Raw genomic sequence first — 24,326 nt, forward strand, 5'->3', positions numbered from 1 at the left:
AATGGTGCTGAACATTGTGCAATCATCTGCGAACATCCCCGCTTCTGACCTTATGATGGAGGGAAGGTCATTGATGAAGCAGCTGAAGATGGTTGGGCTGAGGACACTACTCTGAAGAACTCCTGCAGAGATGTCCTGGAGCTGAGATGATTGACCTCCCACAACCACGACCACCTACGGCTCCCTAATCAAGTCTGCTTCATTACACATCACTAAATCCAGAATTGCCTGTTCCTTCGTGGGCTCTAACACAATATGCTCCAAAAAAAAAATCTCGTAGACATTCCTTTTCTTGGGATCTGCCACCAACCTGATTTTTCCAGTCCACTTGCATACTGAAGTCCCCCATGATGATCACAATAGTGCCTTTCTTACATGCCTTTTCTATTTCCAGATTTATTTTCTTCCCCACATCCTGACCACTGCTATGAGTCCTTTACACAATTTCTGTTAGGTTCTTTTTGCCATTTTGGTTCCTCAACTCTACCCACACAGATTCTACACCTTCTGACTCTACGTCTCTTCTTGCTATAGATTTAAATTTCATTTCTAACTCACAAAGCAACCCCACTCCTCTGCCCATCATCTTGTCCTTTCAATAGGACATATATCCTTGGATATTTAGTACCCAGTCCTGATCCGCTTGCAACCGTGCCTCTGTGATACCCACATTCTACCTACCAATTGCAATCTGCACTACAAGTTCATTTACTTTGTTACATGTACGGCATGCAGCTGCGTACAACACCCTCAGTCCTGGATTGACTGGTCCCCTTTCTCCACTTGTCTACTGTGCCTGAAGTTAGATTCCTGACCCCTTTGATATTCTCTGTTGTTTTACTTATTCTGGAAACTTTAACTTTTGCTGAGCCACTTTTTCATGCCACTGAACCCACACTCCACTATTTAGTTTAAAGCCCTATCCATAGCCCTACTTATGTGATTCACAATTACTCTGGTCCCAGCATGATTCATATGAAGCTCACTGCATCAGAACAGTTCCCTTCTTCCCCAGTATGATGCCAGTGTCCCATGATTTTGAAACCGTTTGTCCGACACCAATCTTTGAGCCACACATTTTCCACTTTAATCTTGTTGACCCTGTGCCAATTTGCTTATGCCTTAGGTAATAATCCAGAGAATACCTTTTTGGTTTTGCTTTTTAAGTTAGCCCTTAAGCTGCTCATATTCCCTCAGCAGAACCTATTTCCTCTTTCTACCTCTTTTGTTGATACCTGTGTGGATCACTACAACTACTAATTGTGAGGGGTTGCATTGCAATTAGTACAACCCAAGTAATGAGAGTTTATCTCAGCTGCAAAGTGTAGAAATTACATACACTAAATTCTGACACGATAACCAATGATACATAGGGTTATAACTGTGCAAGAACCGATTGTGGTTTCTCCTTGCGTGCAGCAGAAGTCTGCTGGCAATAATGTTTTCATGCTCAAAAGTTAATCATGTACAATACCCCACTTAGGATATAACTAAACTGCACTCTTTGTAGCTTTGTATCATTACAGTAAGAAACAGAGTTTCCCAAATTAAACTTAAAAGGTTGACACTTGAAAAATAATCCAACAGCTGGTTCTTTTGAGCATGCAATTTTACCAATATTATGTCAACATTGTCAATGATAGAGAATGTCCAATCAGTGTAACAGAAAATAACATATTTTGCACTTAAATGCTGTCACCTGCCATTGGTATAGACTTCTCTAGCCTAATTGAACCTTTTCCCATCCTTCACTATGACAGGAGTCACAATTACTCGTGGTTTAATTAAAATGTTCAGTATGGATTTAAGAAAAGAATTGCCCTATTATTGTTCATTATGTAAATTTCTACCCATTAAAGCATCAAATAGAAGGGCTATTTGAAACAGGGTGAAAAAAAATCTCAACTTCAAACTCATCAATCAATTGACCACAGCAAACTGGAGTACTATGCATCTAATTTACTAAAGTGTTGGATTAGAATCAGTTATGCAGGGACTGATCATTGATCCAATTTTCCAATATCAGGTAAATCATGTTGGAGCTCAACTTCAAAAAACTCTGCATACCAGTATTTTGAAGGTTATTGCCACTAGCTGGAAATTAGGCAATCGACAAATGCAGGTTTGCAGGTTACTAGATGGGCAGCAGGTACCTGGTTATTATGAATGTCATCCTAACAGCACAATTCCTGTTAAGATGTGTAAATGTAATACAGTTAACTTCCCATTATCCGCTACCCAAGCATCTAGAACTCTCATGCAACCAGCAAAAATTTCAAAGAAAATTTACCACCTTTACTAAGTTTCTTCAGAAACATCTATTTAAGCTAGCGTATATGCTCACCCACCATGTGGTGGCTCTCCCAGCTGTCACCAGCTTCCTTTTTGACATGTTGATTTAGATGTTTTACTCAGAATACTGGAGGGTAGTGCATTGGGTTTCTAAAATAGTATTTCTCATGCAACGAGCAGATACATGTAACCAACACCCCAATATTCCCAATACATGCTGATAATGGGGAATTTACTGTACAGCCATTTTAACCACAATATTTGGGCATTGTGCAATATTGCCCATCCCAATTGTTCATTAAAAGGAGTGGTAAGCCACTTTCTGGAACCACTGAAGGCCATGTGTTTTGGGTACATTGTCAGTATTTTTAATGAGGGAGTTCCAGAACTTTGACCAAGCAATGGTAAAGAAACAGCAATACAGTTCCAAATCAGAATGTTGTCTTACTTGGAAATAGGGGTGTTCTAATACACCTGCAGTCCTCCTTCTGGAAGGTACAGGTCATGAGTTTGGAACACATTGAAGGAGCCTTTACAAATTTCGTAGTTTGTAGTATGTACATGTTGCCACTACTAGTGCTAGTGACAGAAAGAAAGAATGAACATTTGAGGAGGTGGAGAGAGTATTGATCAATGGGCTGTTTTGTCCTGGGTGGTATCATGCTGCTTGAATGATGTTTGGAGTTGTACTAATTCAGCCAAGTGGAGAGTATTGCATCACACTTTTGATTTGTGCTTTGTACATAATGAAAAGAAATTAGGAAGTTGAAGCCGAGATATCCATTGTACAGTTGCCAGTCCCGATCTGCTTTGTGGCTACGGTACTTATGTGGCTGGTCCAGCTAAGTTGCTGGTCCATGATAATATTAAGGATGTTGATGATGGGAGATTCAAGAATGGTATTGAATGTCAAAAAGGTAGTTAGATTTTGTCTTGATGGAGATGGTCATTGCCTGGCATTTCTGTGGCAGGAATTTTGCTTACCACTGACTGTCAACTGTCCTTTGAGCAATTAGGGATGGACAGTAAATGCTGGCTTAGCCAGCGATGCCCACATCCCGTGAATGAATAAAAAAAAACCTCACCAGCCCAGGCCTGAATGTTGTCCATATCTTGCCGCATGTGGGCATGGGTGCTTCAGTATCTGAGGAATTGTGAATGGTACTCTGAGATCATCAGTGAATGTTCTCACTTCAGACTTTGTCGCAGGGAAGCTAATTGGATGAAGCAGAATAAGATGGTCAGGCCTGAGGAATAACTACAGCAATGTCCTCATGGGATAGAGATGATCGGTCTCCAACAACTCCAATCCTCTTGTTTGAGTTAGGTATGATTTTAACCAATTGCAGGTTTTACCCTGATTTCCATCGACTTCATTTTTCATAGAGCTCCTTAATGCTACACATGGTCAAATGCTGCCTTGCAGTCACTGTCTCAATGCCACTAGAACATAACTCTTTTGTCCAAACTTGGACAAAGATTGCAATGAAGTCTGGATTCAAGTGACTCTACCAGAACCCAAACTGAGTTTCAGTGAGCAGTTTGTTACTGACTAAAGTACCGCTTGATATAAGTATGGATGACATCTTCCATCACTTTGATGATTGAGAGTAGATTGATGAGGTAGTAATTAGTTAGACTGGATTAGTCCTACTTTTTGAAGACAGGGCATACAAAGATAGTTTCCAATATTGTCAATTATTATACCAAAGCATTCATGTTCTTACATTGTGTCCATACACCAGTGTATTCTAACAGGAGACACTGAAAAGCAAACAGGAGCAGGAACTCTGGTTGAATTTTCTATATCATCAAAGAGGCATTAATGCCAAAAATTGACAAAATACCTAGGAACTTCAAGTTATTTTGGAATTTTTTTATGAGCATGTCCATATTGTAACTGCACAAGCACAGCTTGGCTAAGGGTGAGACTAGTTCTAAAACAAAAGCTTCCAGTACTGCAGTTGGGACATTGGACCATAGCCTTTGCTGTATCCATAAGACCATCAGACATGGGAGCAGAAGTAGGCCATTGAATCTATAGAGTCTGCTCTGCCATTTAAAGTGATCATGGCTGATCTGATAGTCTTCAACTCGACTTTCTTGTCTTTTCTCCATAACCCTTGATTCCCTTACTGATTGAAAATCTGTCTCCCTCAGCCTAAGCTTGAAAGCCCTCTGCAGTAAAGAATCCATAGATTCACTACACTCAGAAGAAATTAATTATGACAGGACTGCAGCCATTTAATCTAAGCAATTGGTTTGTGGGATTGCTTAGCCTATCTATAGCATGTGTTTCCCTTGTGTCAACATGTATTTATCCAGAATCTAACTTCATCAAGTTGGAACCTTATTTTAGATATGCTTGTGCTACTCCAGGATATGCTCTCCGAGGTTCCTCATAGAGCATGAATTGGATCGATGGCCTAATGAAAATGCTCCAAGTGAGACATATGCCTAACCATGAGGTTATCGACTGTGGTTGCATACAGTTCTGTTGCTGCAGATAGCCAACAATGCTTCATGGAAGACATTTTTGAGTTGTTATCAACAACCACCCTGGTAGTGCCCCATAAAAGAGGAAGCCAATGGGAAGCATTGAAAAGGTCTCTGTCAAATTAAAAAATCAAGGATGAAAATCAAACAAATTGTTGCAAGGGTGGACAAAGCAAATGACCCCATCACAGATGCCAGTCTTCAGACAACTTGATTAAATCCCATTTGATATCAAGGAACAGCTAAAGAACCTGGATATATTATTTACATATATATTAATAACTTGGGTAAGGAAAGTAAATGTACTATAGCTAAGCTTGCAAGAACAGCAATGATGGGAAAGCAACTGGCAAAAGTGATACAGAGTCGGCAAATGCGTATAGCAAGGTTGAGCAAGTGGTAAAAATGTGGCAGATTGAACATAATATGAAGAAACGGGAGGTCAAGCACTTGGGCAAGAAAAACAGAAGAGCCAGGGAAAGGCAGGAAAGTGGAGTTGAGGAGCCATGATCTCATTGAGTGGCAGATTTGATGAGCTGATTGGCTTACTTCTGCCCCAACAATACATGGTCTTAGGAGTTGAATATTATTTAAATGGAGAAAGACTGCAGAAAACTGTAGCACAGAGGGATATGGCAGTCCTCATGCATAAATTACAAAAAGCTAATATACGAGTTTAGCAAGTAGTAGAGAAGGCAATGGAATAGTGGCCTTTATTTCAGAAAAAAGGAATTCAGTTAAAAAATAGAATAATCTAGCTAAAATTATAAAAGGCACTAGTCAGACCACAGCTGGAATATTGAATACAATACTCAAAATTTGGTATGTCAGAAAGTATTATTGAAAGGAGTGTGGTATTTTTGAAAAGACTTTCATGTTAAATATTCAAATGGATCTCATTTTGTTTGTGGTTTGGTATGATAGCTTTCTTATGCCAACAAAGAAACAATCTTTAATTATATGTTTTCTTGAATTACTAAATGAATGCATAGTCTGGACACTAGCTTTAGCTATTTTATGTTCACTGGATCAAACAAACCCCTCTTAATAATATCCATATGTCATAGCTTTTAATTTAAAATCATTTTCATCATAGAATGTAAGATGACTATGATTCACTACCAAAAGCCTTTGTGGTCCTTCGTACTAAAATTGTGGTTTCATAGTTTCTACCGTTTCAGTGGTCACCAGCTGTTTCCTTCCACTTGCTGTTTTTAATTCTGATTAAAGCGAATGCTGGATAAAAGAATAATAGAATCGAATAATAGTGACAGCACTATTTGCGATATAGATAAAGAGGGAGCTCAGGTTAATGGATCAACAGAGAAGTGTAGGTCAATAAAATTTCTTCTTGAGCGAGGAAGAGTTTTGGCATAGGTGCAGGGCTGTTAGTTGGTTTTGGTGTGTCATTGGATAATCAACATTCACACCCACAAATGCCTGGCAATGACCATCTCAATACGGGACAATTAAATCACCACTCCTCGATACTCAATGGTGTTAGAATCATTGAATCCCCCACTATCAACATCCAGATGGTTACCATTGACCAGAAAGTCACTTGGGCTCACCATATTAATAGAGTGACTATGAACTAAGTCAAGGCTAGGGATACTTTGCAAGTAACTCACCCCCTGATCCCCCAAAGCCTGTCCATCATCTACAAGGCACAAATCAGGAATGTGATGGAATACTCCCTGCTTGCCTGGATGGGTGCAGTGCCAACACCACTCAAGTGGTCAATGCAGCCAGCTTGATTGGCACCACGTCCACAAGCATCTCCTCTCTCTACCAATGACACTCAGTAGCTGCAGCGTTTACTAACTACAAGATGTACTACAGAAATTCACAAAAGATCCTTGGATTGCACCTTCCAAACTCATAACCACTTCTGTCTAGAAGGACAAGGGCAGCAGATACATGGGTACACCACCACCTGAAAACTCCCCTCCAAGCCATTCACTGTCCTCACTTGGAAATATATGACCATTCTTTCACTGTCACAGGGTCAAAATCCTGGGAGGGCATTTTGGGTCAACCTACAGCACTAAGATTGCAACTGTTCAAGAAGGCAGATCACTATCATCTTTTCAAGGGCTCATAGGGGTGGAGAATAAATGTTGATCAGCAGGTCACGTCCCATGAATGACGAAAAACATTTGCAGATCACAATTGATGGGAATTGTTAATTTATGGAAATGATAAACTATAGCAATAAAGTGTATAGGTTGATTTTAATCTTGTATCATTTACTTCGAAGCAGTCTGAACAAGTTATGAGGAGTGCTGTTCATATACAGTGTATAGAAAGATCTGGGCAGGAAAATGGACTGCATAATACCTTCAACTTTAGCACTCTCTCTCGTGTCAAAATAGTATTTGCACTGCCAGGCATATCCTGTCCCAAATGCCATCTTGCTAAGGAGATTACATCAAAAATAAGTACACATTTAATGCTGATTTGATGCCGGTGCTGCCACTTTTTGTGTTGTTGCTCAAGCTAACAGTCTTAAACATACACAGCTAAACTTGTGTTTAACAGTAGCAAGGATCTCCTCCCAATTTCTGTTTAAGGGGACCATCAATGGGTTGCTAAGCCCTTCAGCTACAGCACAAAAGATAAACTGAACAAGACAATTACAGTGTGGGGAGAGAGAAGGGTTTCTTGGCAGGCTACTTTACCCACCTAGCATCTTCAGTGAGCATTTCTCTTTCCTTCAGCTAAGCCAGAAACAATGTATATTTTTCAGTGCTTGACAAAAGTGTTGCTCATAGAATTCGACCACTACTACCAATCAGTGCTGGAATGGATGGCAATGCCAGTGGCTGTCAAGGTGACTGTGTTTCTGAATTTCTTTGTTTGAGGATCCTCCCTGTCTGCAGCAGACAACACTTCTAATATCTTGCGTTTTCAGCCACCTACAGCTGTTTCAGAAGGACAACAGAAACTCTTTATATCAGGAGTCTGTTATGTTCTCTCTTTGTTCGAGTGGCATGGGCACCAACAGCTGTGCTGGCTGACTGAATGACAACAGAAAGACAGCTGGGACAGTGGGTTTCCTCACTGAGCAGGATGTGACTTTACAGTCACAATAGCTAAATGCTAAGATGTATCCCCAAAGGCCATCAGTCACTGATTGTGCACTTGGTATAATCATACAAGTTGGCAGCAGTCGTGATGTTTACATTCAATGTGAGTTTATTGTTCTTTCTTTATTTTAGCCATCACATCAAACCAGAGGACAACTGGAGCTGTTGGCAATAAAAACCTAACAGTTGGCTCATGACTCTGCCTGCAGTCCAACCAGATGTGGCCAGCATGCATACAATGCAAGCCATGCTGCCACACATAACATTGTAAAGCTGACCATTGGAGTGCTAAGGCAATGTGTCAATTGCCTGGACCACTCTGGAGGAGTCCTCTACTACTCACCAGAGCTTTGTCCAGATTTATGGTGTTGTGCCATTATGACTGCATAGCCCCTGCCACCAGGAATATGGTGAGCAGGTCAGGAACTTAAGGAAGGCAGGGAGCAACCAACACATGTTTGGTCTATGGGCTGCCTGTGTTTGGCTCATTCAACCACTGTTCCACGCAACACAACATTCAAATCCCCATGGTACAACAGGCACGCAAACATTGACTTTACTTTAATGGAGCATCATATTGCCCTCTTATTCATAACCACCAACACAAAACAACTTCCAAACCATCCAATATTCTGCACAAGTTTCAAATAGTCACCCTTATAAATAATATGTCAGGCACGTGCATTAAGCTGGCCTTATGCTGATACATCATACTGCTTCAGAGATTTCAGCATGTCTGCAAAGCTAAAAATAAAGATTTGCAGATGCTGGAAATCTGAAACAAAAACAGAAATTACTGAAGAAACTCAACAGGGTCTGAAGAAAGGTCACTAGACCTGAAATGTTAACTTTAATTTCTCTCCACAGATGCTGCCAGATGTGCTAAGCCTTTCCAGCAACTTCTGTGTTTGTTTCATACTCCATTCATCTTATCTACATCACCAGTCTCCTAAAGCAGTGCCTCAGTACTCCTGACAATTGGCTGAAGCGCAGACTGCTGGACTATTGTGAGATCCTGAAAGCTCCACTGAGCACAGAGCAGGCTGAGGTTACAAGCAGATCAGAGACATTCAGTGGTTCTTCTTGTACTGCAGTGGAAGATAAGGCATCTGTCAGCATCATGGGGTTATCCACCATTTCCACACTGGAAATAATAGTCTAAAAACACTATGCAAAATTTATTGCCGAGAGAGTGGACTTCTTAGTGGCTTTTGACAGGGCCCACCAATGGTTCTCCATGGGCTGCCCTGCTGAAACCCAATCCATATCCTCTGCAGCAGAACTCATGTATGACCTTGTCTTCCAGGGTGTTGCTACCTGCTCAATCCTTTCTTCTTGTACTGTTTGCAGGCAATACATGCCTGAATACTTACCATATGCAGATCCCACCCCTACGCTGATCTTTAAAATACATGCACTGCTGGTTTCTGAAAGGGACTGCAAGTGAGAGATCAAGTGACAATGCTTTTCTTTTGTTTCTTTTGGACTTCAGGCAGGAGCACCAGTGCTTGACCAGGTAGAACTTCCTGGATATCTGAAAGGATAAAGGAACAATGGTCGGGTTATGGTGAGGGAGAGGTTAGGTGTGTGTGAGGTAAGTAAGCAAGAGATGCATGTTTACATCAACTGCAACTGTAACTTGCTAGCGTTCGTTGGTCAAGGGGAAATGTGATGTGAGGCAGTAGGAGGTAGGAACATAAATTTGTTCTGGATAGTTTCAGCTCTGTTTATGGCCTTAGTTGTGGCCACTCTAAGGATATCTAGAATCATACGTAGTCATCATTCACCAATTAGATGCTTTCTCGATTGTGGGCCACATCGTCCCACAAAAGAAAAGGAAGTTTGCCGATGAGGAAAGTGAATTGCCAGGTGAATGTGTTTTGGTGATGTGCCTGAGGCAGTCGAATGGTTGGCAATACGCACAGGTTGTGAAATGAGCTTGTGAGGCTTACAGCGATGCTAAATTTGAAATAGGTGAAGTAAAGCTATTAATGTTAGATGTTGGGTATGCTTAATGAAGACTGTTGATAGGAGAATGAAGAGGATTTGTTGAACAGAGAAAATACATGAGATTAATGTTCACTTTTAAATGATTTGCTATGTAAAAAAAGTATTCACTGATTTTGACTACTCATGCAAGGTCATTGAATTTTTTGTGGCACTGTATGCAGGTCTTTGGAGTTACACTGTTGATGTTATGCAATGTCTATTTGTTCCCACTGCTTATGACTTAATGATTAAGAAGGACCTCTCTCCTATGCACTAAGACTTCTAATACTGCATTGAAGAGCCATGCAGTAAATTCTTCTGGCCTGCTGCACCATAACCACTCCTCTTTCTGCTAATAAATTCTTCTTTAGCGGTTTTTAGCACCTGCTCCAGTCAACCTACATTTTGCCTTTAAATGCAGACTAGCTTGAAGTGTTTCTAGCTTCATACAAACTTGGACTTCCTGCCAAGCCATTCTAACTTAGTGTTAGACCACTTGATACTGTAATGTAAATTAGCAACAGGAGGTTTTCAGTCTGTCTGCATTGCTAAGAATGGGTGTCAGTTAATCTTATGCCATGATTCTCACATCAATTTTCTTGCTGTATTCAAACTTTCTTCCTTGATATAGGATGGTACCTCAAATGAAGAAAATTGTTAGCATTTTACATCCACAGAGGAGATCATTTTGGGAAACTTGAGAGATTGAGCGCATTCTCAAAGAAATGATTTTTGTACAGAATAACATTATTTAGCATTTTTAATCACTTCAAGATAACCCAAATGTTTTAGAATTGATTAAGTAATTTTGAAACTAGTCACTATCATAACTGAAGGGCAAAGCAATAGCCAGTCTGTATACAACAAGCTTCAAAGAAATTAAATTATTGACCAAACACCGTTGATGGTGTTGATTACAGGATAAATTCTGGATCACGCTACTACAAAACTCTTCCGCTAATAATGCAATGAATTATTTTACCTCCATGAGAATGCACACTTCGGACTGTTTTTCATCTGCAAGTACAACCTTCCTTCAGCACTGTATTAATATATTAATCTAGGTTATTGACTTCAGTCTTTGGATCTGGGTTTAAACCCATGAACCTTCTGATTCAGAGGTGAGGCAGCTAGCACCAAACTGGATAATTTCCTTGTGCTGACACAAATTTCTTTAGCTTCTGTGGAAAAAGTATAGTGAATCACTTGTCCAGTTATGCTTTCCAGCATCGGCAGTCATAATTTTTTATATTATAAATGTCTAGCGCCATCTGCAGTTGGAAATGACGTTAAGAAAATCCCTCAGAGAATTTTCAATGCTGTTTAACATTTTCAGTGTGATAGATTATAACTAGTAACAGCTGCAAGCAGCTTTCACTCATGATCCTTCCTTTTATCGCTCTCTCTTTCTTACTTTTCACGGTGGACCTCCACACCCTTATCCAACTTAGGCTGAATTTTTCCCTTTCTTTTCAGAGAAGCTTTTTTGACCAGACATACCTTCTGCCTGTGAAACATATTTCTGTTCTTTCCTCATCACCCTTACGCAACCTTCTTCCTTACTTCTTGTATCCTGTGTTTTTTTTTACACATTTCTGTATCCTGTCCCCTCCACTCTTCCTTCTGTCCTTTCCTTAAGCTTTGTGTCCCCCTCCTAGTTTCCTTTTCCTATCCTATCTCTAGTCAGCTTACTATTGTCAGCCACTTGCTACACCACCTGGGTTTCCTGTACTCTTTCATACTCCTTTCTTCCCTTCTTACCATCTCTCAACTTCCTCCATTTCACCTCTAATCTAATTACCCACCTATTTTTAGGGCACCCTTCCTAAATCACCTCCCTATTCAGGTGAACAGAGATATCCAATATAGTCTGTTTAATTATGAATGGTGCAGTCCAGAAAGATAGCTTTGTGCAACAAAGACATCCAACAACATGCATGCAAAAGCGGCCCGTGTAAGGTCTCTTGATTAGGATCTCCAGGTTCACAAACCTATACCTGTTACCCGTTCGCCATTGACAGAGAACTTTGCAAGTAGAACCTTGCATGCGACTTTGTTTGACTTGTGGACTTTTGAGTGCTGTCATTGTCCACAGCAACATTTTTGGTTGGTAGTCAAATTTCAGTGACACATTGAACCATGATAGCTCCTATACTCAATGATCTGAGCAATGAAGGCAAGTGTGCTAAACACCTTAACAACCCTGTCTATCGTGATGTAACTTTCAAAGAACTATATACTTGAATCTTAGGTCTCTTTTTTCAACAATACTACCCAGGGCCCTACCATTAACTGTATAAGTCCTGTCCTTGTTTGTTTTACCAAAATGCAATACCTCACATTTATCCAAATTCAACTCCATCTGTCACTTCTCAGCCCATTGGCCTAATTGATCAAGATCCCTTTGTAATCTTAGATAACTTTCTTCACCAACTATACCACCAATTTTGGTCTCAGCCACAACTGACTAACTAAACTGACTCCTAAATTTTCATCTAAATCATTTAAATAAATGACAAACAATAATGGACCCAGCGCTGATCCGTGCAGTTCAACACTGGCCACTGGCCTTCAACCTGCGAAACAACCCTCCACCTCCATTCTGTTTCCCACTGTCAAGCCAATTTTGTATCCAATTGGCAAGGTCTCCCTGAATCCCATGTGATATAACTTTACTAATTAGTCTAACATGCAGAATCTTGTCAAAGGCATTACTAATGCCCATGTAGACAATGCCTGCCGCTTTGAACTCATCAATGTTTTGGGTATAACCTCAAAAAACTCAATCAAGTTTGTGAGACATGATTTCCCATGCACAAAGCCCTGTTGACTATCCCTAATCAGTCCCTGTCTCTCCAAATGCATGTAAATCCTATCTCTCAAAATCCACTCCAACACTCACCCACCACTGATGTCAGACTCAAAGGTCTTTGGTTAACAGGCTTCGCCTACAGCCTTTCTTAAATAAAGTCACAACAGTAACTACCCTCCAGTCCTCTGGCACTTCACCCATGGCTGTAGATGATAAAATATCTCTGCTAGGGGGCCCACAATTTCTTCCCTAGCTTCCTCAACATTCTGGGATATACTTGATCAGGTCCTGGAGATTTATCCACTTTTATGTTATTTAAGACCTCCTGCACTTCCTCTTCTGTAATGTGAACTTTTTTCAAGACATCAATATTTATTTCCCCAAGTTCCCTAGCCTCCATTTCTTTCTCCACAGTAAAAACTGACGCGAAATATTCATTTAATATCTCCTCCATCTCCTGTGGTTGCATACATAGTTGACCTTGTGGATCTTTAAGGGGCCTTATTCTCTCCCTAGTTGCTATTTTGCCCTGAATATATTTGTAGAATCTCTTTGGATTACCCTTAGCCTTATCTGCCAAGTGTATCCCATATCCCTCTGCGTCGCTGAGCTCTGAATTCTTTCATTTGTGTATTGTCTGTACATACAAAAATAGCTAGAGGGAATGTTGTGCATGACTTCCATGTGCAACAGCAAAAGAGATTGACTGATTTATATAAAAGGCTTAACATAATTTTATTGTTTTCACAGACCTAATGAAAGTTCCAATAGATATTCCTGTTGAAGTTCTGGAAATTGATCTATCTAGGAATAACATCAGGCAATTGAACGCCAAAAACTTCATGAATTTTAAGGAATTAGAAACATTAAACCTCAGCAGCAATGCAATAGGATACATAGATCCTGGTAAGAACATTACAATGTGTTTTACATACAATTATTATAATGTGTTAAAATGTTGTTTAAAAAAAGAGGTGAAACTGAAGTCCCTCAAAATGTTCACGGTGTGAATATGCAAATTATCAAACAAATTCTCAATCTGTAAAGAAATTTTCTAAATAGACTGCATTAATTAATTCAGAAAGATCATTGACATTCTCCTGGCAAATTCTGAATAATATGGATAAAATGAAATCTGACATGATATGAGGTGAAAACAATTGGTTCGATAAAAATAAAGCATTGCAGAAGCTGGAAATCTGAAATAAAAACAGAGAAGGGCTGAAATTACTCCACAGGTCTGTATCTGCAGAAAGAGAGGAAGAATCATTGTTTCAGATTTGTGACCTTTCACTAGAAAGGATATCACAGACCTGGAACAAACTATTTTTTCTCTCTTCACAATTGTTTTAATCTACTTACAAACTTTATGCCATGCAGTGGTAGTTCCTAAAAGAACGGGACTTTATTTTTCCCATTAGCTGAAGCCATCAATACAGAAACTGGAGTAAGAAATTTAGCCCTTTATTCAATGAAATAATAGCTACTTTGCGATATAATTAATGCCTTCGGATACCAATTGCAACAAGTTTTAAAACTGACATTTGATCTAGCATGATTACTGAAGAAAAAATCCCAAATCTCTACCACTATCTATCCTCATAATTTAACCCTTAGCATCCAGGTGTCATTCTGCTAAGTCTACTCAGAACCCTTATGAAAGCCAATGCATCCTTCCTTATGTTGTAGTGTTCAAACCTCCACTGTACTCCAGTTGTGGTCTAACCAGGGCTTTATATAGCCCAAGCATGACTTCTATTCATTTGTATTCTCTAGATATGAAGGTCAGCATTTCAATTCTGTATCTATTCATAACATTTTAATCATTAATGTACCTGGACCCTCTAGTACCTCTTGAAACCACACCCCCCCCCCGCCTATTTGTAGCTTCTCACCATTTAGAAATTGCTCAGCTACATTCCTATTAAATCTAAACTGAATGATCCTATATTTATTTATATTGAGAAACATTCATCACAGTTTTGTCCACTGACTTCATCAAAACCGGTATTCAATTCTGAACAGTAGTGAGATTCATGGTTCATTTGATAACCACATAAAAACCATGAACGTGGTACCATGGAAGGTTGGGAACAGGAAGATCATGTAATGGTGATAGGGACTCTGCAGCTACAGAATTGAATCCAGATTTTCTTTCCCAGGTAAATTGGAATGAAAGATAGGTTTAAAACAAAACTATAACGACACAATGAAGCAAACCTTTACAGAGAAGATTGTTCTGTTAACAACGTAATTTCCAAGAGGGAAAAGGGTGCAACACCCAAAACCAGAGCTGGCTGACAAAATATCTATGAAATGAAGCACAAAAATTATACATTTGATAGATGTTAAATTGATAATACAGGGAAAAGAAAGCTGACTGCAGCAAATTCAGGGGGACAGTAGAGTAGGAGACAAAGAGGCAAAAGGAAAATATGTAAAACACCAACAACCACAAAGGTAAATCCAAACGTTTCCTATAGATATTGCAGTAGTAAAAGAATGGGAGCTTGGCTCAGGTGTGGATGAATGCTTTGTATCTGTCTTTAAGATGTTACTAAAATTATAGTGAAAGAAGAGCTCATTGAGATACCGAATGGATTAAAATCTTAAAAGAGGATATGTTAGAAAGGATGGGTATATTTAAATGGTTCAAGAGATTAAATACTTCAGTTACAAGGATAGATAGGGTTTTTTTTCTCCTTAGAAGGGATAAGTTTAGTACAGATAGACAGTAACTGCTCTCTTTGGTGGAGGTGATAAGAGAACCAGAGGATATGGATTTAAAGTAACTAACAAATGAATCAAAGGAATCATGAGGAAAAATATTCTTTACAGTGAATACTTAAAATCTGGACTGCGCTGCCTAACAAAGTGTTAAACATGTTCAATCATAGCATTGAAAAGAGAATGAGATAAAAGTTGATTTTAAAAAACTGCAAAGTTCCAGGGCAAGAGTGGGAGGAGGTTAGTGGTAGAGGGACTGGATGAATTGCATCAGCTCAAGCAGCCAAATAGCTTCTTTTTATGTTGGACCAATTTTTGACCTGTTTTATATCTCAGTGAACTTAAAATGACTTAAAGTAAACTCTATATGAAGTAATTTGAGACAGAAAGTTATTTTTTTTCAATTTCAGCTGCATTTTCTGGTCTTTTGCGCCTGAAGGAGCTGGATCTATCTTCAAATGTTTTGTACAACTTTGAATATGGCGTCTTGGAGCACCTATACTTTATAGAGAGGCTGGTTCTTACTGGAAATCCATGGAGGTGTGATTTTCAAATCCACTATTTGGCCTACTGGTTGCAGGTTCACTACAATGTACAGTTTGAAGGCCTTGAATGCACAATGCCCAATGAATATAAGGGTTGGACTGTGCAGAAGTATATCAAAAAATATTATGAGGATTGCCCCAAAGAAAAGACAATAGCTGATTTTGATACACATGATTCTGATAAATCAGAAGAAGAAAGCAGAAGGTTACCCTAAATAGTTGTAGCACAAATAATCCATGCTTACCTACTACATATGAAAACATAACTACACATATGAATATGTAACCTTATTTCACATAAGCATTTAGATATGTCAAAACCAATTGCCCTAGCCCTCCTTGAATATTATTACAATATTATGAAAAATGAATGTTTCAGGTGTGCATTTTCCAACTTTTTCAAGGAATTTCACATAGTTTTTTTGTAAGGCAGGTGTAAGTCAACTGAAATAAAATCCATATTTTACAGTATTGCTGCATTTTTATGAAATGTTCTATTGTATTTTACCCTTTGTAATAATCTAGAAAACAGTAGCAGTACCAAATAAAGAAAATACTATCAAATGATTTCAGGCTTTCTAACAATGAGCACTTGAATGCCTAATAATTCTGGACACATTTTATGCACACTTCCTGCCATATGTGATTATGCCATATATTAAGATTTTTTGGAAGACATTTTCTTTATGTTCCATATGAAGAAACTAAATAGAAAATTCTTATTTAATTGCCATATAATCATTAATCATTTGGAGTCACTTAGGGTCAGGGCTTTTAATTTTTCACCCCTAGATCAGTCCCAGCAATTGATTGCTATAGCTTATACTGCTTCAGAGCCAGTTCTATGTAGTCTGTCAGCCAAAATGAAACAAATATTTAATTATACTTGGTTTAAGGAAGGGTCACTGGACCCAAAACATTAACTCTGATTTCTCTTCATAGATGCTGCCAGACCTGCTGAGCTTTTCCAGCAATTTCTGTTTTAGTTTTTAATTATACTTGCTGTGTAAAATGCAAGCTGTAGGAATTCTGAAATAGAAATGTTCCCATTGTTAATGAACATGGTAACTACTATCACCACTTTGGCTCAAATATTTAAAAGGTTAAGATCAAAATAGAATCAAAGCTGACAGTCCCCAAAAAGCTATGTAAAGGAAATAATGGCCCAAAACTGGAATGGATGTTTTAACTCTAAGTAATGAGTTAAGATCACATTTCAAACTTTGTTGTAACCAATGGAAGCATTTAGCAGCTAACAAATTGGCATGCTATACCCAAACTAGTTTTGCAGTGTAAGGCAATTGTGAGACTAAAAAAATGCATTGTATTTTTTTATTATCCCGAATTCAGTATAATGTCTTGCCTTTTAACAATTGGTAACAATCAGTCCTGCTAAAGTCCCAGAAAAATTCCTTCAAATGAAGTGGTCCTCTTTCCATTCTCTAATAGACCTAGTATAATTCTACATTCACCCTCAAACTGCATCATCTAACAACTTTAGCTTGATTAAAAAGCCACAAGAGTTGTGTAAACTACACTAGTGACCAGCATAACTCCTGTATAGTTCCATTGTACATCTCAATGTTATGTTGTCTCTTCTTCTCAACTCTTGATGTTGGGCTCCCTCTGTTCTACTGTTCAATTCCAATTTTTGGCTGATTTCCTCACTGGTGAGACATCACTACTAGATCAGTTTAACCCTCTTTTCACAACAGTTCAGTTTGTGCTTGCTGGGATAACCAAATCAATAGCAAGTTTAATGGAGATACTTGTTCTGCATGTTCCATTGAGCTGTCAAATTAACCTTTGGTTTAGCTTCACCTGACTACATTACCTCAAACATCTTAATTTAATTTCAAGTTATTATTTTTGTGTAAACATCAAGGGTAATTTTAGTATGACCTGTTTGGCGGAAATTAGGTGATGAAAAATCTCAGCAGTGGACTCATTTCCCTCACTTCCTGCTGATCAGTACATTGTTTCTGGAATGTTTGCATCTGCATAATCATTCTTCTGTGTTAAATGAAACTTATCTTCCTGATAGTAATTTTTTACATTGTTTTGAAATTTATCTGTAGTTTTTATCCCATCTAATTTAATATGCTATTCAAGCTCTTATTTTGACCTAAAGCTTTGTAAACATTTTGTTAAAATAAAAAAAAACTCAAATGTTTTACATGCTGGGGAAAAGTGATGTCTCACATGTTGTGTCCTCTACTTTGAATGTCATGAGGCAATGTTAAGATCATTCCTTTGGGTAGAAAGCAGGATTGCATCAGACACCTCTCCCAAATTTTCCTTCAACTAATTTTAATGGGGAGCAAAATCAAGGCGGATATAAAATGGGAGGCTAACCTGAAGCCATTACTGTGGCTGTGGAGAATTTAAATAAAATTGGCAGGGATGTGCACACAAGCACAAAGAAATAGAAGAAAAGAGTGAACTGCATAAAAGCTGAGAGAGATTGTTGGATAATGCAAAAAAGGGACAGATTTTTTCTGCTCCTATCTAACATGATATTACTATGAGGAAAACAAAGGCAGATTTAGAATGCATGTATCTAAACACACAGTGAAAAAGGTTGCATTATAAGTTCAAATAGTGTGGGAATATGAAAGATGGAAATAACAGATAAATGTCTTAAATAATGTAGAAAGTGTATTTAATATTCAATGATACAAAGTGTTTTTTGAAAACGTTGGGATTGAAAAAGTGGCAGTATGATTAGGGAGGACACTGTAGTGCTGGAACGAGAAGCTGTGCTTAGAGGGAGCAAGGACAGAGTCCATTTGGTTGGAGTTGAGAACCAAGAACAATATGACCACATTTCAAAGAGTACTCCATATAACGAAAGAGACACAGAGAAGGATATCTTCAAGGAAATGTCAGAGATATGCAAAGAAAATACAAAATAGTTATATTGGGGAACTGTAATTACCCAAATATCAATCAGAACAATTGCAACATAAAGGAAAATGGAAAGGAATTTTTGAAATGTGTTCAGGTCAAACTATAAAGGAAGCATCTGATGCTGGAGAATTTGAGATACGTCAAATAAACCAACTTTCATTGGCAAAACTGAAGGGTGATAATTGTATCATAAAGGTTTAGACTGGTAATAGAGAGGAACTTCTAAATTGATAAGACAGCTAACTATAATATGATCAGAGAGGACCTAGCAAAGATAAAATGAAGCAAAAGAATGACAGGAAAGATCTTAATTGAACAATGGGTGGTCATTGAGAGATTTCAGATAAAATCTCCTGACCTCCACAGTATGACAGATGTCAGTCTTTTGCCAATTTGACACACTCCATGTGATATCAATAAACACCTGGAAGAATTGTATTTAGCAAAAGCTATGGGCCTTACAATATTCTGTCTTCCTGCTAAAGATATGCTGAAATGTAACTGCTCTCCTAGCCTGGCTATTCAAATACAGCACCAAGGCTGAATTTTGATCCCAACAAGAGCTCTCAGCTCCTGACCTCATAACAGCCATAGTTCAAACATGGTGCTGAATTCTATAGGTTAGGTGAGAGTCGCCATTCTTGACATCTTAGCATTTCATCATTTGTGCATCAAACAGCCCTAGTAAATTTGAAGTCACTGGGAATCAGGGAAGACTCACCTTTGATTGCAGCAATACCTAGTGCAAAAGGAAGATGTCAGTGATTATTGGAGCCAATCATCTCAGACCCAGGGGGACATCATTGCAAGGGTTCCTCATGCTGAACCATCTTCAGCTGCTTTGTTAATGACCTTCCCTCAAACATTAGTGGGGATATTTGCAAATCATTGCAGGGTGTTCAGTACTATTTGTGATTTCTCAGATGTTGAAGTAGCCCACATACACATGCAGTGAGACTTTGACAATATTCAGGTTTGAGTTGATAACTAGCAAATAACATTCATACCACATAAATATTTAGCAATGGCCAACTCCAGCCAAAGAAAATTTTAACTGTCTACCCTTGACATTCAATGATGGTACAATGAGGAGGTATTGGCACAGTGGAAATGTCACTGGACTGGTAATCCAGAACCCCATCAGGACATACGATCAAATCCCACCATACCAAATGGTAAAGTTTGAATACAATAAATATTTGGAATAAAAAAATGGCTGCTGTCAAATGTTGTTTAAGAATTCATCCAAATCACTTCTGGTCCTCAAGGAAGGATATCTGCCCTCCTCCTTACTTGGCCTAGTCTTCATGTGACTCCAACCTACAGCAATGTGATTGACTCTTATTGCCTGTTGGATTACAATAAACATTGCTTTAAAAAACCCACATACCTCACCTTCAATATCCTGGGGGGCTACCAATGATCAGAAAATTAAATAATATAAATTCTGTGACTACAAGAGCAAGTCAAAGGCTGGTAATAATGAGGTGAGTAACTTGCCTCCTAAGTCCCCAGAATCTATCTACTATCTACAATCAGGATTGTTATGGAGTACTCTCCATTTTCCAGAAGAAGTGTGACTCAAACAATTCTAAAAACGTTTGATATTATCTGAGACACCACATCCATCACCTTAAACGGTTTATCATCAATACATAAGGACAGTAGTGAGATGTGCTATGCAACTCATCAAGGTAATTTAGACAATACCTTCCGAAGATGTAACCTCTACCACCTCGAAAGAAAAGGCCAGCCTTTTACAGGTTCCTCCTGTAGGTTCTCCTCTAAGCCATATACTATCCTGGCTAAGAATTAAACAAAACAACCAAAGAACTCCAGATGCTGGGAATCAGAACAAAACTTTGGTTCTGAAGAAGGGTTACTGGATCCAAAACGTTAACTGTAATTTCTCTTCACAGATGCTGCTAGACCTGCTGAGATTTTCCAGCAATTTCTGTTTTTGTTTCTGACTTAGAACTACATTTGCCATTGGGTCAAAATCCTGGAATACCCCTCATAACAGGCACAAAGAAAACAATGATCACATACCTACACCAAATGGACTGCAGCAGTTTACCAAGGTGGCCCACCACTACCATCTCAAGGTGGGTAATACGGATGGACAACAAATGTTGGCTTCATCACTGATGCTTAGATCCCATGAAAAATAAAAGCAAGTACATGCTTAGTACCATATCTATGGCAAAAGGTAGGGATGCTGAAGTCAGGGCTCCTTGAATGACAAGGGATATAGAGAATATGAAGCAACAAAATCGAAAGAGAGTATCTAATGTAAGTCAGGTGAATTCATCAAGCAGAAACTGTTCCAAATACAAGAGGTTGAAAGGTGAAGGGTAAAGGAAAATAAGTCTGGGAAGAGAGAATAAGATAATCAAATTGAACATAATACAAAACGGCAACGAATAATCTGCTTCCAGCATTTAAATAGTAAATGGATAGTAAGAAGTGGGATGCATCCTTTTAGGGATGTTGAAGGTGACACATGCTTAGAAACAGAGGGCTAAAATTTAAAACATCTAATGAATACGTTGCTAAAAAAAATGACAGTGTCAAAACATTGATAGAAGCAGTGATGGCAGAGTAATGCATATGATGAAAATGAATAGGCAGGATGAACTGGAAAGGCTGGTGCTGCTTAAAATGGATTACTTGCCTGGTCCAGATAGCTTGCGTGCAGGTTGTTAAAGTATCAGTGATGGTGAAGACAATGGGAAAGACTTGCTTTATCTTACAAGTGAGCACTCAAGGTATGTGCAGAAGTAGGCCATCCATTCCCTCCAGCCTGCTCTGCCTCTCAACAAGATAATGGCTGATCTGACTGTGACCTCACCTCCAGTTTCCACCTATACCTGACAACCAGTGACTTCCTTATTAGTCAAGAACCTACTATGGACAGATGGCCAGCAGCAGACATGGCTATGAAACTGATTAAGAGCTACAATCAAGCATGCTGGGAATTTTGGTCAAGCTAGTTTAAACTCTGACCTAGCTTCAAACTGCAGCCAGGACATGTTGGGACTGGTCCTGTTAGATGTGACCTGCAGTTTCCTGTGTTGACCAAATAAGGGAAATTTTCTGGTGGTCTGTTAGACATAAAGGCACCATTTTACTTTGTATAGAGCATGGAATGTGGCTGTTTATGACATGGTATAAACTATTGAGAGTTGTTAACCAGTAAATTCCATTGGTTGGGATCGAACATTGTGATCAGGTTTGGTCAATTCATTGGCTGAGTGCCAGGGAAATTTCTGGAAAATGAGCATATTTTGGGATAAAATTTAGCAGAACAAAGGATTTTGCAAGAATGAGCCCTCGAGACAGCTTTTGAGAAGCTCATGCCTTGAAGTTATCTTCAGAGAAGATAAAGAACCACGAGGCAAAAACTACACCAAGAGCAAAGTTGGCCACTCCACTCGAATCGGGTAGTATTTATTTTAAGCCAAACTTGTACAGGTAAAATTAGAGTTAGGGTTAAATGTGAATTAAATTAAGTAAGGTAAAGTGAAGTTAAATGAAATGAGTTAGAGTTGAAATGTATTTAGATGAAGTAAGAAGTAAATGTTACAACAAATGTACATTTTATACTGATTTGTAGTCCCTGAAGGGTTAAATAAAGAAGAGTGTGTTTCATTAAAGTCTGAGTGGATTCCCTGTCCAAGGGAACAATACATGGGTAAAAGGTTTGAATACTCCATTCCAGTAACACTATCTACTTCTACCTAAAATAACTCCATCTGTATTGCTTGCTGAAGAAGTATTCCAAAGACTCGTGAACGTACAAGCGAAAATCTCCTTTTAGCATCGACCCCGTCAAATACTCTCACGATATTAAAACAGAAGTTGGTGGAAAAGATCAGCAGATCTGGCAGCATCTGTGATGAAAAAAATCACAGTTAACATTTTGGGTCCAGTGACTGAAATGTTAACTCTGATTTTTTCTTCACAGATGCTGCCAGACCTGCGAGCTTTCTCAGCAACTTCTGTTTTTGTTCCTGATTTACAGCATCCGCAGTTCTTTCCTTTTTTACCCTCAGGATGCTGTACATCTCAGTAGGATATTCTCTCATTCTTTGAGACTCCAATGGAATGAGGTCCAACTTTTCCTCATAATGTCCCATCCCAAAAATCAGTTGAGTGAACATTCTCCGAACTGTTTCGAACAGGATCTAGAATCCCCACAGTGTGGAAGTAAGCTAATCGGTCCATCAAGTCCACACCGACCCTCTGAAGGGCATCCTACCCAGAACCACCCCTCTAGCCAATCCCTGTAATCCTGCATTTCCCATGGCTAATCCACCTCGCCTGCACTTCCCTGGACACGTTGGGCAATTTAATATGGCCAATTCACCCAACATGCACATCCTTTGACTGTGGGAGGAAACCAAAGCACCTGCAGGAAACTCACACAGACACAAGGAGAATGTGCAAACTCCACACAGACAGTCACCTGAGGCTGGGATCAAACCCAGGTCCCTGGTGCTATGAGGCAGCAGTGCTAACCACTGAGCCACCGTGATGCCTAACAGATACACATCTTACGCATCTTTATATCATCAGCAATATTAGCAACCATACATTTGGTCCCTCATCCATGTAATTGATGTACTTGGCAAATTACTGAGGCCCCAACACTCATCCCTATAGCACACCATTCATTACATGCTGCCGACCTGAAAATGACACAGTTATTCCCTCCCTCTGCTTGCTATAAGGCAACCAATCCTCTATACATGCTAATATACCACTTCCTACACTACAAGCTCTTACATTATTTAATAATCTTTGATGTAGCACTTTGTGAAATGTCTTCTGGAAATCAAAATACGCATATCAGCTGGTTTTCCTTTATTTACATTGCCTGTCACTTCTTCAATGAACTCCAATTGAATGAAGACTTCATTACTCCTGTACGAGTCCTCTTGTGATAAAAACTAACACTCTAACTGTCTCCCTAATAGCTTACTGCATCTATTAGCCTTCAGTAACTTATTGACAAGGACACCAAGTCCTTTTGCACATTGTTGCTTTCAAACCTCGCACCATTTAAGACATACCGATCTTTTATTCCTACCAAAGTAGATAAACTCACATATTTCCACATTGTATTCCGTCTAATGGGGTCTTACCAGAATTGAGGCAATTTTGGAAAATTAAAACTAAAGCACTTACTACCTCAGCAGCCAGTTCTTTTAACACCCTAGGATGTCATCCATTAGGGCCAGGAGACTGTGAGATTTTAATTATAATAATTTTCTCAGTATTCTTTCTCTGCTGACTGCAATTGTTTTAAGTTCCTCAGTCTCTTTCATCTTCTGATTCATTATTTCTGGGATGTTGCTTGAATCCTCTGCAGTGAAGACAGATGCAAAATCTGTTCATTTCCTATGTTCCATTATTAATTCCCCAGACAATCTCTAGAAGAATCACGTTAATATTAGCCTTTTG

The 24,326-nt window shown here is 38.9% G+C and overlaps 1 protein-coding gene across 1 annotated transcript in view; it reads left to right on the plus strand.

The window, feature by feature from the left end:
• The window catches only part of lrrc17 (leucine rich repeat containing 17), a 43,193-nt gene extending 26,409 nt beyond the window's left edge, over positions 1-16,784 (plus strand). Inside the window, exons 3-4 of the mRNA XM_020527157.2 lie at positions 13,429-13,584; positions 15,816-16,784. Coding sequence (XP_020382746.2) covers positions 13,429-13,584; positions 15,816-16,165 — 506 coding nt within the window. The 3' untranslated portion in view covers positions 16,166-16,784. The remainder of the gene's footprint in view (positions 1-13,428; positions 13,585-15,815) is intronic.
• The last annotated feature ends 7,542 nt before the right edge of the window (positions 16,785-24,326 follow it).

The sequence above is a fragment of the Rhincodon typus genome, chromosome 22 (genome assembly GCF_021869965.1).
Source record: "Rhincodon typus isolate 14 chromosome 22, sRhiTyp1.1, whole genome shotgun sequence".
Lineage (NCBI taxonomy): Eukaryota > Metazoa > Chordata > Chondrichthyes > Orectolobiformes > Rhincodontidae > Rhincodon > Rhincodon typus.